Source organism: Phacochoerus africanus, chromosome 7 (assembly GCF_016906955.1).
Source record: "Phacochoerus africanus isolate WHEZ1 chromosome 7, ROS_Pafr_v1, whole genome shotgun sequence".
NCBI classification, from domain to species: domain Eukaryota; kingdom Metazoa; phylum Chordata; class Mammalia; order Artiodactyla; family Suidae; genus Phacochoerus; species Phacochoerus africanus.
In genome coordinates this window covers 89,098,837-89,115,675 of record NC_062550.1, presented here as the reverse complement: position 1 = coordinate 89,115,675, position 16,839 = coordinate 89,098,837, and the positions used below count along the sequence as shown (strand labels likewise).

Genomic DNA, 16,839 nt, shown 5'->3' with positions numbered 1-16,839 from the left:
ATGTCAACATATTTTACTAACCACTACTTATTCCACCTAATTCAATGGCCCTACATTGTTGACAAATACAACATGCTGATATATTTTGTAGGTGCCTCTTTTCAAAATAGTAAATCTTAAGCTCACCGTGAAATAAAAGCCAATCCTGACTGTAAACGCTTCATACTGTTGACAGAAGAGTTTGGGAGGAAGCAAACGATCGGAGAGCCCAGGACTAGCTTCCAGCCGCCGGCTGCCAATGGCTGGCAAACGCCTGCGCGTGCGCAGTAGCTCCCCGCCAAATTCCAACTGGGGGTCACGAACTCCGCGCAAGGAGTCCGTGGGGGGAGGTGCGAGAGGGGGCGGGATCTCCGCCCCTGAATGGGCGGGTAAGAACGGAAATAGCTGGCTGAAGAAGAGACCGATTTCCTCCGACCCTCGAGACTCGGCTAAACCGGGAAGCTCCATTCTCCTTCCTCTGCTAGTCCCGTCCCAGCCTAGATAGAGGGCTAGCCATCTGACAAATAAAGGAATCAGTCTCCAGCCTAGGCCCACCCTGAGTGGAGGGACAAGAAGCAAACGGGAGAAAAGCGAAGCGCGCCATGAGGACGCCATGTTGTCGGAGTCCTAAGAAACTGCGCGGAACCCAGCCCAGCAGGACCTCGTGGCGCAACGGTAGCGCGTCTGACTCCAGATCAGAAGGCTGCGTGTTCGAATCACGTCGGGGTCATGGGTTTTTGTGTTTAGGCTTCACTACCTTTTAAAGCCTAGGTGTTTCCCGCCATTTTTTTAAAAAGGCCTTTGATTTTAGAATTAAGTCTTCTTTATTTGTTATTCCAGTTATCGATAGTCTTCAAAAACACAGGGATTACTATATAAAGCAGAGCCTTAAGGCTGGTGTGTTTTTTTTTTCACTGTCTGGGCCTAGTAAGTGAGTTCCCTGTCATTTAAGGTGCATAATGCATAAAGATGTGGGCTATTACTGTTGTGCATTAGTGGGCACGTCAGCCATGGTAGTCCTTAACAAGAAAAGTACAAATATACACCGTACAAGCTGTTTTTACAAAAACAGTTTGAGACCCATTTGCCTTTTGAAAGTAAGTACAACAGAGTATAATTTCTAACTTTGAATAATATTTTACATGTTTTCCCCCATGTGCCAGGCACTGCGAACCCCTACAACATGCGATTAATATCCCATTCTTACAGATGATACCGTGACACACAGAAAAGTAGTGACTCGTACCCAGGATTCCAAATCAGATGACTTGACTCCAGATCCCACTCTTTACTAAATATTTTACAACTGAGGTGGAAGCAAATTGTTGAAAGAACTTGCTAGAAGCCATTGAAACTAATTGATACACCAGCGTATATTTTCATCAGTTCATGCCAGTAGTAGCAAATCAGGTACCCCTTTCAATTATTAATCTCTCATTGCAGGGCGCAGAGCTTACTCATACATCTTTGTAAGCTCCAGGACTCTTAGTACTTAATAGTGCCTTACAGGCATGTGTCAAATATTTGTTGTACAAAAAATGAATGGCAAGACTATAAAAAATTAATAATTTTTGATTTTTTACTGGGTATGTTCTATGGATGTTCCTAAGTTTTTCTGTTCAGTGTTTTGCAAATATCAAATATTAATGTCTTATAATTCAACCTAATGTTGCAATATAGCTGATCATTTTGTTTCCATTTTGTGTAGTTGCTCTTCCCTTTCCTTTTTGGTTGGATTGGGATTAGATAATTTATTTCAACAGATATTTATGTACCACTGACTATGATGAGCCTGATAGTGTGCTTAAACACTGAGGAAAAGGATACACTGAATAATATGGGGGTTTTTTGAGCAGCAAGAAACAAATATGTTAAGTAAACAAATGCCATAATATGTTGGGATGAGTGCCATTAAGTAGCATGAATAAAGTGTGAGGCTGCTAAAATTGGGACATTAACTCTGCCATGGGTAGTTCCAAAAGGGCTCATAAAGGAAGATATTGAAAAATAATGAAAGTTTCTGTGTGCATGAAGGCATTTATTTATTCATCCAGTGGACATATCTGAATGCCTTCTCCGAATCAAGAACTGTCACTTAATATCCCTGGGACTTAACTTCTTCAACTATAAAAGTAAAGTTATATATATATAAGCTTGCTAGGGCTACCATAGCAAAATACCACAGACCAGGCAGCTTAAACAACAGAGGTTTATTTTCTCACAGTTGTGAAGGCTAGGTATCAAGACCAAGGTGACAGCATGCTTGGCTTCTTCTGAGGCCTGCACTTGGCTCATAAATGGCCACCTTCTTGCTGTGTCCTCACATGGTCTTTCCTCTATATGTGCACATCCCTACTGTCTGTGTGTCCAAGTCTCCTCTTACAAGGACACCTGACAGATTGGATTAGGACTCCATCTAATAGCCTCATTTTAACTTAATCACCTCTTAAAAGGCCTCATCTCTAAATACAGCCACATTTTGAGGTACTTCAATGTATGTCCTTTTTGAGGGGTGGGGGGGTGTCACACCCAAAGCACATGGAGGTTCCCAGGACAGGGGTCCAATCGGAGCTGTAGCCGAGAGCCTACGCCACAGCCACAGCAATGTGGGATCCAAGCTGTGCCTGCGACCTACACCACAGTTCACGGCAACGCTGAATCCTTAACCCCCCGAGCAAGGCCAGGAATCAAACCCAAGTCCTCATGGATATTTGTCAGGTGAGGCACAACAGGAACTCCAGGGCTTCCAATACATGATTGTCAGGTGGAGGCGCACAATTCAGCCTGTAACAGAAGTTATATTCTTTTTCCTGAAAACTTTGCATATATAGCATGTATCTATAACAACACTTCTTGATCTTAGCTTGGACCAAGTGTGTTAATCTCATTTTTACAAAATCATACACTTGTGAGGTAGACAGAGCAGTTTGTATTACCTCATTAATCACTTTATTTTGGCAGCCCTGGCAAACTCATACAACATCTTTGGAGAACTACTAGTTCTCCAGTATGGCTGGAGAGGAGGAGGTAAAGCTATAGACATAACAGGAGTCAGATCACTTAGGACCTTGTGTGCCATTCTAACTAGTTTAGATTTCATTCTGAGGGCAATGTGGAGCTTTTATTCAAAAATGTGACAAGGTCAGGTCTGGCTTTATAAAGAATGTGAAAAATGGCCTGGAACTGTTGTTGCTGGACCAGCAGCCGGGGAACAAGTTAGAAATGCAACATTTCAGGCTCCACCCCAGACTCAGAAAACTGCAGATTAAGCCAGGCCTTCCAGGTGATTCTGATACAAGCTAAAATTTGAAGACCATTGGCCTACAGAACAAGGCTGGACCGGAGGTCCCACTTCCTCACAGGGTTTGTTTTATTTTTTGTTTTTTTTAGGGCCACACCTGCAGCACACTGAGGTTCCCAGGCTAGGGGTTGAATAAGAGCTGTAGCCCCTGGCCTACACCACAGCCACAGCAACGCCAGATCCAAGCCACGTCTGCAACCTACACCACAGCTCACAGCAATGCCAGATCCTTAACCCACTGATGGAGTCCAGGGATCAAACCTGTGTCCTCATGGATACTAGTCAAATTCGTTTCCGCTGAGCAACGATGGGAACTCCCTTGACAAGGTTTTAAGAGACTCAAGATAAAATACATACAAGTCTTCAGTATTGTAGACTATAGCTCTATCACTTCACAGGTTCCAGCTTCTTTCCCAAGCCTGGACATTTATAGTTTTGCAGAATGGCCCGCTTGCTGACTTACTATAACTTTGGAATTTTTTTTGGTTTCTTTGGCTGCATTCCGAATATGAAGTTCCCAGGCCAGGGATCAAACCCAGGCTATGGCAGTGACCCAAGCTGCCAAATCCTTGACACACTGCGCCACAAGAGAACTCCATGTAACTTTGAAATGACCCAAAATCCAACACTTCATTTTAACTTTAACTTCTACAGTCATTATGTAGAAATGATATAAGAAAAGAGGCTCTGGAGTAGAGAGATTCACATTTGAATTTCCAAATCCTGACACTTAATAGCTCTATGATTTTCTTCTATTTCACTAAAAATCTTCCAGTCTGTCGTTCTTATAAGTGGATTTATCCATTTGTACAGAATGCTCTGAGCATTTATATCACCAGTTTTAATAAGCTAGCTTTCTCTTTTGAATTATCTTCAAGTAGTTACCTAAGACTTATGTACTGTGGATGAACTGAGTCCCAACCACGAGACCAACAGGGAACTCCTTTCCCCCCCTAATTATTCTGCAGTAGATGAGCTGACAAAGCAGCCTTTGGAAATGAAAACTGAAAGACAGATTCTGAATTCTGACAAGTGATTCCCCAATTTCTCACACTAATTCAAAAAGAAAAGTAGTTATGATTATAAAATCTTATGTGTTGAAATCTGGGGAATATTGTAGAAATCTTGGAAATTATAGAATAACATTAAAAAATTTAAAAAAAAACCTATCCCTACCACCTAGAGGAAGCTACTACAGACATTTTGTTCTGTATCCATTTAGTCCACTGAAATACACACATATCCGTACATGTATGTTTTTATAGAACTGAGCTCTTACTCTTACATGTTCTCTTTTTCTGTTTGTATTTTACTTAATCCTGTGTTGTAAATATTCTCAAGTAAATGTCAAGAACATGATTTTTATGACCATGTAGTAGTTATCATCTGCTCTGAGGTGACATCCTTAAATTCACAACCTAGTCCTATGCAAAACAGAAATAATGAAAAACCAAAAATTCAGCTATACATTAATAACAATAAGAATTCCCAAAAGGGGGAGTTCCCATCGTGGCGCAGTGGTTAACGAATCCGACTAGGAACCATGAGGTTGCGGGTTCGGTCCCTGCCCTTGCTCAGTGGGTTAACGATCCGGCGTTGCCGTGAGCTGTGGTGCAGGTTGCAGACGCGGCTCGGATCCCGCGTTGCTGTGGCTCTGGTGTAGGCCGGTGGCTACAGCTCTGATTCGACCCCTAGCCTGGGAACCTCCATATGCCGCGGGTGCGGCCCAAGAAGAAGCAAGCAAAAAGACAAAAAAAAAAAAGAATTCCCAAAAGGTAAATAAAGCCAGCTAACCAAATGTTTTGGAAGAGTTTTCTGACAAAGTAATTGCATCCTTTTTTTTTTTTTTAATCTGTAGCTTCACATAGAAATATCTTTCCACTATTTCCCAAAATTTTAGGTATCAGGACCACAACTTTCTTTTTTTGGCTGCTTTGCAGCATATAGAGTTATTGAGCCAAGGATCAGATCTGACCCACAGTTGCCACCTAAGCCACAGCTGAAACACCAGATCCTTTAACATACCAGGCCTGCCTGGGGATCAAACCTACGTCCTGGAGCTGTAGGGACACCAGTAATCCCATTGTGCCACAGCAGGAACTCCAGAACTGTAACACTTTAAAGATTTTTTGAAGCCTAATACTTGTTTCAACATAAAATATCATTTAAAAAAAATTTTTTTTTTAGCTTTTTTAGGGCCACACCCTCAGCATAACGAAATTCCCAGGCTAGGGGTTGAACTGGAGCTGCAGCTGTTGGCCTGTACCACAGTCACAGCAATGCTAAATCTGAGCCACGTCTGCAACCTACACCACAGCACACAGCAATGCAGGATCCTTACTCCCCTGAGCAGGGCCAGGGATCAAACTTGCATCAAGGACACTAGTCGGATTTGTTACTGCTGAGCCACAACAGGAACTCCTAAAATTTTTTATATTAGATAAATGTAACATAAGTATTAAGTCTTTTAATTGAGAAATTTCACAGGAGATGACTACAAGAAGCAAGTCCTTGAGGAGAGAGGGCTGAGATTCTGAGTACAACTGGTGGAATTCACTCTGATAGTACACCTCTGCAACTTAAGAAAGATGCAAGAAAAAATGAGTGCAGATTTGACCATCTGAATTTGAGCATTCCCCTCAGATGGTTTCTATTTTGTCAAGTTTGAGGCAAGGCCACTAGCTGAAAATGAGGGATTTGAGGAGATACATGAAGGTATGATGGTTAATCCAGAGAATGAAAGAAGAGCTTTGTCAGCCAGTGTTGAGTGCTCCTGTGAGGTCTGAGGTCATGAATTAAAAACAGGTGTTGTATGATTTTTTCACTAGCAATCTTAGTTAACTGGGTACAAGCAATGAGAAAGCTTGTTCCAGCAAGGGTCAGTTCAGTCAAGATTAAGGTACTTCCTAGCAAGAAGGATAGTTATTGGGGTAAAAGATTTAAAAATGTTTGCAAAAGAGTGATTACAAAGATTGATTGGGGAATCTAAGTTAAGTGAGTTGGAATGAGTATGACAGTGGAAGCAGGATAATGATTTTTTCTTGATTGTTGGAGGTTAATGGATCGGAGGTCAATGAGAATATGATAAATGAGCTGAGGGGTAGAGGCTAGTGATTGACATTTGGGATGCTTGGAGTGAGAGAAGGTAAAAGTTATTGTTGACAAGGTTCAGAGTCTTACCACTGGAGGAGATGAATGAAATGGAATAGAGGAACAAGCTGTTGGAGATGAAGAGGTCAAGACCTAAGAGGTCCAGTGTTGGTGTTACATGGGTCACCTAGGAGAGTGCTGAACTCCCACAGAATATAAACAACCTAGTGTGGGGAACAATGGTCTACTTTCTGAGGAAGAGTGGTCAGGGGGTTGATAAATTATAGCAATAAAGATAATAAAGGGTGATTTAGAGTTCCCATTGTGGCTCAGTGGTTAATGAACTCAACTCATATCCATGAGGACTTGGGTTCCATCCCTGGCCTCGCTCAGTGGGTTAAGGATCCATCGTTACTGTGAGCTGTGGTGTAGGTCATAGCCTCGGCTTGGATCCTGCGTTGCTGTGGCTGTGGCGCAGGCCAGCAGCTACAGCTCTGATTTGATCCCTAGCTTAGGAACTTCCATATGCTGCAAGCGTGGCCCTAAAAGAAGACAAAAATAAAGGGTGATTTAGCCAGATGATATGAACTTCAAATATTTTTGAAGAAGAAGAGGAGAAATAGCTTGAAAAAAAAAAAATGGAGTTCCCGTCATGGTGCAGTGGTTAACGAATCCAACTAGGAACCATGAGGTTGTGGGTTCGGTCCCTGCCCTTGCTCAGTGGGTTAACAATCCGGTGTTGCTGTGAGCTGTGGTGTAGGTTGCAGATGCAGCTCGGATCCTGCGTTGCTGTGGCTAGGTTGTAGGCTGGTGGCTACAGCTCCGATTGGACCCCTAGCCTGGGAACCTCCATATGCCGCAGGTGCGGCCCAAGAAATAGCAAAAAAGACAAAAAAAAAAAAAAAGAAATAGCTTGGAAGCAGTAATCAGGAACAAAGAGGCCACACAAACTCTGCAGCCCAACTTCTTGGGCCTTACGGTACATAGAGTATGAGAAAAAAAGTAACTTCTACTTTGGAGCTCTACAGCAGTTAAAAGCATAATTATCCTCATTATTAAAAATAGTGGTGCTGAGGTGTATCTGGAAGGATCTAGGATGATCCCCAGTCTGAATTTGATAACTCAGGATTTTGTGGATGATGTAGAAAGGCAGTCTCACTGTTCGATAGCTTATGACCCTATCAACCCTGTCTCCTGAGAAATGCAGACTCTGCAGGTAACCTACTATTGATAGTGTCCAGGGGTAAGAAAAGGAGAATGAATGAAAGGATATGCGAAAGATATTTCTGCTCAAGGAACATAAATTTCAGGCATCTAGAATGCAGTTTTTTGTGAATTATATTATTTAACAGTATCTATTTAACTTTCAGAGGATATACAGATGGCCAACACACACATGAAAAGGTGCTCAACTTTACTATTCATCAGGGAAATGCAAATCAAAACTGCAATGAGATACCACCTCATGATCAAAATGGCTGTTATCAAAGACAAGTATTGGTGAGCATGTGGAGAAAAGGGAAGGAGTCTTATGCACTATTTGTAAGAATGTAAACTCATGCAGCCACTATGGAAAATAGTATGGAGGTTCCTCAAACAATTAAAAGTAGAACTACCATATGATCTATCAGTTCCACTTCTAGATATTTATCTCAAGAAAACAAAAACACTAATTTGAGAAGATATGTATATACCACTATGTTTATTGCAGCATTATTTACAAAATCCAAGATATGGAAGCAAACTAAGTATCCACCCATAGATGAATAAAGAAAAAGTGATACAGACAGATGCGCGCGCGCGCACACACACGAATATTACTCAGCCATTAAAATAGAATGCAATCTTGCCATTTGCAGCAATGTGAATGGACCTGGGGGCTATTATGCTAAGTGAAAAAAGACAGAAAAAACAAATACTGTATGATTTCACCTACATATGGAATCTAAAAAACAAAACAAATGAATACACAAAAGAGAAACTGACTCTCATATAGAGGACTGGCGGTTGCCAGAGGGGAAGTGGATTAAGGGGTACAAATTTACAGCTATAAGATAAATAAGTCATAGGGATGTAACGTACACATAAGGGAATAATCAAAAATATATCAACAACTTTGGAGATCACTTCATAATACATAAAAATAAGGAATCGCTATGTTGTACACTTGAAGCTAACATTGTGTGTTAATTATAACCCAATTTAAAAAATAAGAAAATATATAAAAATATAACAACTTTAAGACTCAACAGGTGATTTTTTTTTTTTTTTTTTGCTTGTGGTAAAAAGTAGGATGAACTGCCTGGAAAGTTTCTGGTACAAAGGCCCTATGAAAAAAGCCAGAGTTCCAATTCCAGTGCAGCATCCTCAGATGGCTCTCTCAGGTTGGCTCTGTGACTATAGCACTGTACTCTATTCGCATCAAATTTAAGTAGAAGATTATTTTCAAGTGTCAATAGATTCATCCTCTGAGGATCCACTTCAGGAACCTAGCTGCCCACGTATCCTCAGATCGCAGGGCAGCTGTTAGAGCCCGGAGACCCTTCTGTGTCCTTCACCCTCTTCAGATCAAATCTAGGCCTGGTAACTCTGACCCTTTTCAGATACTTTTTAAGAGGTAGGTTTTGCTGCTCTATCAGTACAGTCAGGCCAGAGCCAGACTCAGCAAGGTAAAGATTTAACAAGATAACTTGCTAACTCAAATAGGGTAGAATAAACCTATTAACTGTGGCCCTGCAGAGATTATGCTCAGGATTTTGCTGCTCTACGCATTATAATTTGAGACTCTGTCCTAGAGGAGATAACTGAAGTGTGGTAGGCACACTGCAGATTGGGACTATCAGACACTGACTACATTGGTGTGGTTACCAGTCTCACTGCAAAATCACGGTCCTTTGCCTATCAGCTTCCTTCACTTTCTGAAGATAAAACACTTGCTTCTGTACCCAGTAAAGCTGAGGACAGGGGTTAGGGGTTGAGGTAACTTTTACAGGGCATCCTAAGTAGCTACAAAATAACTTGCTAAAATACAATTTTTAATTTGCATTTCTGAGCTTAATACCATTGCTTAACTATATGCAAATACTGAGGCTTCTGGAAAAGAATTAGTAAAATTGCCTCTACGAAAATAAACTACTGTTAAAAGAAAGGTCTCTTCAATTTCAACAAAATAAAATGGCTTAATTCATAGCAAACATTTTTAGTGAAGGCTCTTTAAGTTTACTTGAACTTAACCCTGCAGAAATCAGATTTTTTAATTTTTTTTTTAATTTTAAGCAGGTTGCAAAGAACGATTTGGCGGTCAGAATCTGAGAAATGATTAAGACACTCCAAATCCAGGTCAGCATCTTTCCCTTCTTGGAAGAACGCATCTTGAAATACACATAAATTCGTAAGATACACAATTATTTGTCACTAACGGTGTTTGTTTTCAGGAAGACTTTTTTTTTTTTTTTTTTTTTGGTAACACATTTCTGAGACCCCCACCAGGTTTTAGCTTGGATCAGTAATATGGGTTTGACTAGAGTTTCCGGCTTCCCCTAAGATTAAAAGCTAAAGTGCACCTATCTCAGTTATCCTATGTTGCCCATTAAGGCATTCCTAAATCATTTCGTTTTATGGTTCAGCATTTGGTTTAAGTCAAGGTAAGATACTTACGGGTGGAGGGAGCCAACCGAGAGACGGCTCTCAACAGAAATGCACTTGAGCCCCCGAAAAACTAACTAAATGAAATAATGTTAAAATGCTCCGACATTCCTTAGGGTAAGAAGCAAGTGCAGTATTTGGCAATACAATTTCGTCACAGATTCAAGGGCGGTTTATAGTGCCCAGTAGTCGAGGTCTGGCTTTTCTCGAGTTTCGGGAACAAAAGAAGCGTTCGCCAAGCAGAGCCGGGCATCTAACTGACCGCTCTCCCCTTTCCCCAAGTAAATCAAATCGAGTAAGGTTAAGTGTCTGCAAGCACGCCTCGCTTCTTTTCTTTCGCTGCAGGGCTTGCGTTTGGGGGAGGAAAGGCTGCGGCTCTTCTTCGGTGAATCTGTGTCCCGGGATGGAGAAAGGCCCAGCCCGGGGTCCTCGCAGCTGCTGTGAAATTCGGCCCGTGCGCGGGCCACCGACCCCGGCGAGAAAAGCTGCTTCTCCAGCAGGGGGAGGGAGAGGAAACGGCGCACGAAAAGCAGTACGACCTGACCCTTATCGCCATCCTAAGGGGAAGGGTGGAGAAAGGGAAACAAACGGGCCAGACGCCGGGGCTCCCGCCCGAGCGGCTTTTAAACTGCGTTTCTACCACCTCTCTCAGGGCGCCGCGGCTAATGGAACCCGCGCGAGGCGTCGCGCCAATCACCGCCCCGCTTCCTCCGGCCGCGGGCCAATGGCGGCGCGCGTTCTTGGGGCGTGGGCGAAGAGGCTGCTCTCCCCTGGCCGCCGTGTGTGGGCTGGGGTTGGTGCGGGCTCCTGGCTTGGCCGCACTTGGCCGCACTAGTGTTGCAGCGGTTTTTGTGTCCGGCTTGGGATTTGCTTTGTGTGTGCGACTTTCCGCTGTGCTGCGCAGCGCAAGTCTCGGCCGGGAGCCGTGAGATAGGAGGCGGCAGCTCGACCCCCCCCACCCCCGGGGCAAAGAGCGAGCGCGCCGGCGTGAGCGGCGGGTGTGAGGGCTACGGGAAGGGGATTCGCCGCCGAGATGCCGGAGTTCCTGGAAGACCCCTCGGTCCTGACCAAAGAGAAGTTGAAGAGTGAGCTGGTCGCCAACAATGTGACGCTCCCGGCCGGGGAGCAGCGCAAAGACGTGTACGTGCAGCTCTACCTGCAGCACCTTACGGCGCGCAACCGGCCGACGCTCGCCGCGGGTGCCAACAGCAAGGGGCCCCCGGACTTCTCCAGCGACGAGGAGCGCGAGCCTACCCCGGTCCTCGGCTCCGGGGCCGCCGCCGCGGGCCGCAGCCGCGCCGCCGTCGGCAGGGTAAGGACGCCCAGCAGGGGCCACAAAGGCAGGCGTTGAGCGGCGGGCGCCTCCCCCTCGCCCCGCGCGCTGGCAGCCCTCTTCCTCGACGCCCTCTCGGGCCTTGTCGGCATCGGGGCGGTCCACGCGCGCGACCAGAGGCTGGCCTGTAGGTCTGCGGACGCTGCCCTCGGCCCCTTCGTCGCGGGCTCGCGGGTTCTGATCGGGAAGGGCGCCGGAGAGAGGAGTCCCGAAGTTGGGGCCGGGAGGCTTCGGGAGGTATTGAACTCGGCGTTTGCTCTCGGGTTGGTGCGGGCGATGGGCGCGCGCGGACAGCTCAGTGCTGCTGGACCCCAGGCCCCCGGGAGTGGGTAGTTCGGCGAGGCCTTCTGCGCCCCTTTCGAAAGCCCTAAGAAGGGTGAGCTCGAAACGGCTGTTAGGTTACGTTCGAGCGTTTTCCCGCTTTATTAACCGAAAAGACTAGCAACCGAGTCTCAGAGCGCTCCCTGGAGGGCAATTTGTAGCATACTAATATCTAACCAAATTTTGAAATAAAGACATTCCCGCCCTTTTATGTTTTTGCATATGGAGGGCTTTTTGAACGGTGTATGTTTTTCCTTGGTTGTGTTGCTCTTTTCCAGCAGCAGGCCGTCTTTTGGCGGGGCAGCGTTATTCTAAATCGAATGAGCATTTAAAAATACATCTTTGAGCGGTTATCACAGATGCTCAAATATTTGAAAATTCTGGTTCCTAAGAGCTCGGGGGTTGGGTTTTGTTTTGTTTTTTCCTTTTGGTAAACTTGCATGAAGAAAGGAGAGACTTTGGAATCAGGAAAGATGTTTATTTCGTGACATTCTGCTCTGTCAGTGTTGCAATTTGGAATCCCTAGTCCCGGGTAAATCTCAGATTGGCTCCGGCAAATGCAGATTTTGTTTGAGAATAGTTTGGGTTTTTTGTTCTATGGGGTTTTATGTGCTGTTTTTGCTAGTATGCATCTGCCTAGTTATCAGGCCTCAAATCATGATAGAATGTAGTTAAAACTAGTGATGGGTGTGACGTACAGTGCTTTCTAAAACATTGAAAGTGGAGCGTGGAGTTGGTGGTACTGATTATACCAGTATAACTCAGAAGCACTGTTTCTTTCAAATTTAGGTTACTTTTAATTTTAAAAAACGTATCCGATGTGTTTCTTCTATTACCCAGCTGTGAATGAAAAATATAGTAAACGTATGTAGATTTAATTAAAATTGAAAGCCTTATGTCTTAAATCAGTGCCTGGCACATAGTAGTGCCAAATAAATATTTGATAAGTAAAAGATCAGTCGCACCTTATTGTTTCCAGTGTCTTGTTTTTGTGGATTTAAAGAAAGTCACTGTACTCCATGATAAATGGAAATTTACTTTTGAAATAAAGCATATCACGTATCTGTTTTTCCCTAACTCCTCAGAAAAAGAAAGTAATATTTAAACTATTAGTAAAAATCTGGTTGAAAATGAAGTATTTTCCATTTAAATCATCACACTTTGAAAAAAATAACATGTCCTTTATAGAACCCTGTATTGGTTTTCTGTGGCCATATAAGCGTACATCTTTTATTTAAGCATAGGTTTATGAGATGTTTTGTTGTTGGTTTCTTTTTGGCCATGCCCCCATCATGCGGAAGTTCCCTGGCCAGAGATCCAACCTGTGCCTCCGCAGCAACTATGCCCAATCCTTAATCTGCTGAGCCACCAGGAAACTCCCATGGAATATTTTTTCATTGAAGAAGAAATTGTTTCATTTCAGTCATTGCCATGGTCAGATTCACATGGTGTAGTAGGACAAGAGTATTTGCATGTTCAAATTTTGGTTTTGGTTTTTAGTTTTCTTATTTTTCAGCTTATTTTATGCATCTTGATGATGACCAGTATTTTACAGTGTTGAAATCGAGATTGTCAACACAAAAATAAACATTTACAGTGTTGATGATCTGCCTTTTAGTTCCAAGGTACAAAGCAAGGTGGCTCTTTGAAATCCTGTGGAGCGTAGCATTCTTGAACCATCTGATCTGGTGAATTAATGGATTCTTAACAAGAAATATTTAATGAAATGGAAGAGTAGAGTAAAGAGTGTGTTAGGTGGTCAATGTTAAATCATGAACAGACCACCTTACTTTACAGGAAGGTGTTGAGTGTATAGACTTCTGAATCATTATTTATAGATTTAAATTCCAGGTCTATCCTTTTGACCTTGAACAGTGAACATTGCCTATCAGATGCTCAATTATCTGAAATATGAATAATAAGTACTTAGAGTGAGTTGTGAAGATGTCTAGTGCTCAGCAATTGCAGCTCTTACCTGTTAAAACAGGGGATATCTGAACTTTGTTGTCTTTGTTTAATGCCAAAGCAGTACAGTGTTACCTAATGTATTCAGAAATGGATAAGTTTGTGAAAGTGATGTATATCTAAAGTCTGCTTAAATGTTACCGTGTAATTTGATATGCAGACTACCTGAATTAGCTGAACAACTTTGCACTTCAAATTCCTCTTTTATAAAATGGGGATATTAGTATCTATCTTAAAAGATTTTTAGGAGTCAATAATTAGTATGTATAGGTATTAATATGTACCTGGAATATAACTGGTACAGAAATGGTCAATAGTCACCCTGCTGTACAGTAGAAAATTGACAGAACACTGTAAAGCAGCTGTAATGGAAAAAAATTAAATCGTATATAAAAAAATAAAAATGTTTTAAAAAAGAGATGCTCAATAGAATTTGGTGGGCTTGTTTATGTTTTTAAAGTGTAGTTGATTTACAGTGTGTTAGTTACAGGTATACAGCAGGTATACATATGTGTGTGTGTATTCTTTTTCAGATTCTTTTCCCTGTTACAAAATACTGAGTATAATTTTGTTATACTGTTTGTTGTTTATTTTATATGTAGTAGTGTGTGTGTGTTAATCCCATCCTCTTAATTTATCCCTTCCGCCAGAATCTGTTTTATAGTAATAATTATTGTTATACTTCAGCAGCTTTGCTAATGGTAGAGATTTAAATAAGAGGGGCTCATGAGTGATGTCATAGAACTTTTGGATTTTTAGGTTGAAAAAGACATAAGAGATCATCTGTTAGTTGGAAAGAAACTGGAGAACAGTGCCTCGCATGTAGTTGGTACTCAGTATTTTTTGACTAAATGAAACTAAGATATTACATGATTTACTTAAAGGAACAGAGCTTCCTGGAGGCAGAAATCGGTACAACTAATGGTTCCTCCTTGCTGGTTGAAACTGCTGGTTTGATAATTATGTATACCACACAAGTTGGGTTCTAATCCTTATTCTTATTAAATGTAATATTTTATAGAATGGCATTACTTTTGGAGTTCTCTTGTGGTGCAGTGGCCTGAGGACCCGGGCTTGTCACTGCAGCAGTTTGTGTTACTTCTGTGGCACGAGGGTTCAATCCCTGACCTGAGAACTTCCATGTGTGTGACCACGGCAAAAAAAACCAAAAAACAAAAGGCATTACTTTTCAGGAACTTTTCTCCATAAAAATAAAATTCAGATAGCCTATATGAACCCTTGCTCTTTTTGACTTACCTTATGCCAATTTGTTGGCCTCTTAAGATTTCTTTGTTACAGTATAGTTTTTCATTGTTTTAAGAAAATATGAGAAATTTTCCCCTCACCAGATTGTGCTTTGATTCATTCATTCAGCAAAACATTTAATAGGTGCCTATTCTGTGTCAGGCACTCTTTTTTAGTTTTAGATGCCTGGGATACAATAGGACAGTGCTCCTGCTCTCTGTTACTACCCTTAAATACTATATCCCAAATGACCTAGTTTAATCACATTAAAGATTCTCAGGTCCAAGATTGAGACTCAGAATGGACTGCTTTTCCAAAAGTTCTGAGGTTTTGATAACAAACTAGACTTAAGGACTGTTGCTCAAGAAGTTTACCATCTGGAGAAGGTAAAACATATATACAAATATCTAATAAAAAGTAAATAGTTGGAGTTCTCACCATGGCACAGAGGGTTAAGGATCTGGCCTTGCTGCGGCTCGGATTCGATCCCAGGCGTCAGAACTTCATATGACACAGGTGCAGCAAAAAAAAAAGAAGAAGAAGAAGAAGTAGGGAAGTAGAACGTGGTGAGTGCCAAAGACAGATTTCTTGAAAACCTCAGGCTGTTTCAAGAAATTGAACTTCCTGAATGGTTTAGTAGAATTCTCGTGGTGAGAAAAATTTATTTGTTAAATTAATCTGTACCTGATTGGTTTTCATTTATTTAAAATATGTTATATAATGGAGGTTTTTCTTTCCAGCCTGTCCTTTTTTTGGGGGGGGGGGGAATTCAAGTAGGTCAGAGGATCAGGTCTGTTTGATTTTATTAATAGTCTTTAAGACTTCAAGGATTTGGCATATAAAACTCTTAGACCCTAGGCAGCTATTTTGACATCAAGGTGTGGGTTAAGATTTGAGCCTAATGATCCTAGATTAGTACATTAGAGCCTCTGAAAGTACCCTTAGTAACTTTTCACAGACAGTTTTAAAATTAAATATTTCTTTTGAATTGACATCACTGTTCTTATTATGTTCTTTATTTGAGGCATCTATTTCACATTTTTATTTGGTTGAAAAACAAATTCTAATACACGACCAAAGAATGCTTGATTTTTCTTTCCCCCTCAGCATCACTGGAAAGTAAGCAGCCCATATGACTTTATGATTTTCATGGTTTTGCATAAAATATTTCTAGGATGAAAAAAATTTAAAAAAATTTAAAAATCTATATTTCCAGGATGCAGTATTGACTCTTCTGCCTTAAGTTGTAATTTGGGCCCACGTTAACTTTGATATTTGTGGCTTTTGGGCTGGGGGCTTTTTAGGGCCACACCTGCGACATATGGAAGTTCCCAGACCAGCGTTCCAATTGGAACTGCAGCTTCCTGCCTACATCACAGCCAAAGCAATTCAGGATCCAAGCCACGTCTTCGAGCTATACCACAGGTCACGACAATGCCGGCTCCTTAACCCACCCAGGTCAGGGATCGAACCTGTGTTCACTCAAATGCTAGTCACATTCATTTCCAGTGAGCCACAATGGGAACGCTGTTTCTTTTTCTTTTTCTTTTTTTTTTTTGATGAGTTGGCTTTTAATGTAACCAAACGGCTAAGCCCTAATATAACTAACTATAAGTCAACTTGAGGGTACTTTGCATATACATACAGTGTTATTTTTATGGTAAATGAACATTTTTAATTCATGTGGAAAAACTTGATTTTACTTACAGAAAGCCACAAAGAAAACGGATAAACCCAGACTAGAAGATAAAGATGATCTAGATGTAACAGAGCTCACTAATGAAGATCTTCTCGATCAGCTTGTGAAGTATGGAGTAAACCCTGGTCCGATCGTGGGTAAGTTGATAAAACATCGACTATCTTTTGATGAAGCAGTACCCCAGATTGTTATCCCCTCTAGTCACGAAGGTAGAGTTGGGGTTCTAAGGGCCACCCGTCTGTCCTTCATCATTTCTATGAC

General features: G+C 42.0%; 1 protein-coding gene and 1 non-coding gene across 6 annotated transcripts in view; both read left to right on the top strand.

Annotated features, from left to right (window-relative positions):
- The first annotated feature begins 637 nt into the window (after positions 1-637).
- TRNAW-CCA (transfer RNA tryptophan (anticodon CCA)) lies at positions 638-709 on the top strand. The gene has a single exon. It is a non-coding gene; the product is annotated as a tRNA-Trp (tRNA).
- A 10,033-nt stretch (positions 710-10,742) lies between these two features.
- The window catches only part of TMPO (thymopoietin), a 29,121-nt gene continuing 23,024 nt past the window's right edge, over positions 10,743-16,839 (top strand). For 2 of the 5 annotated variants that reach the window (XM_047788228.1, XM_047788227.1), the window contains exons 1-2: positions 10,902-11,327; positions 16,589-16,715. In XM_047788228.1, coding sequence (XP_047644184.1) covers positions 11,049-11,327; positions 16,589-16,715 — 406 coding nt within the window. In that variant the 5' untranslated portion in view covers positions 10,902-11,048. Of the gene's footprint in view, positions 11,328-16,588; positions 16,716-16,839 lie in introns of all 5 variants that reach the window. The other 3 variants (XM_047788229.1, XM_047788226.1, XM_047788225.1) reach the window with 3 other exon arrangements.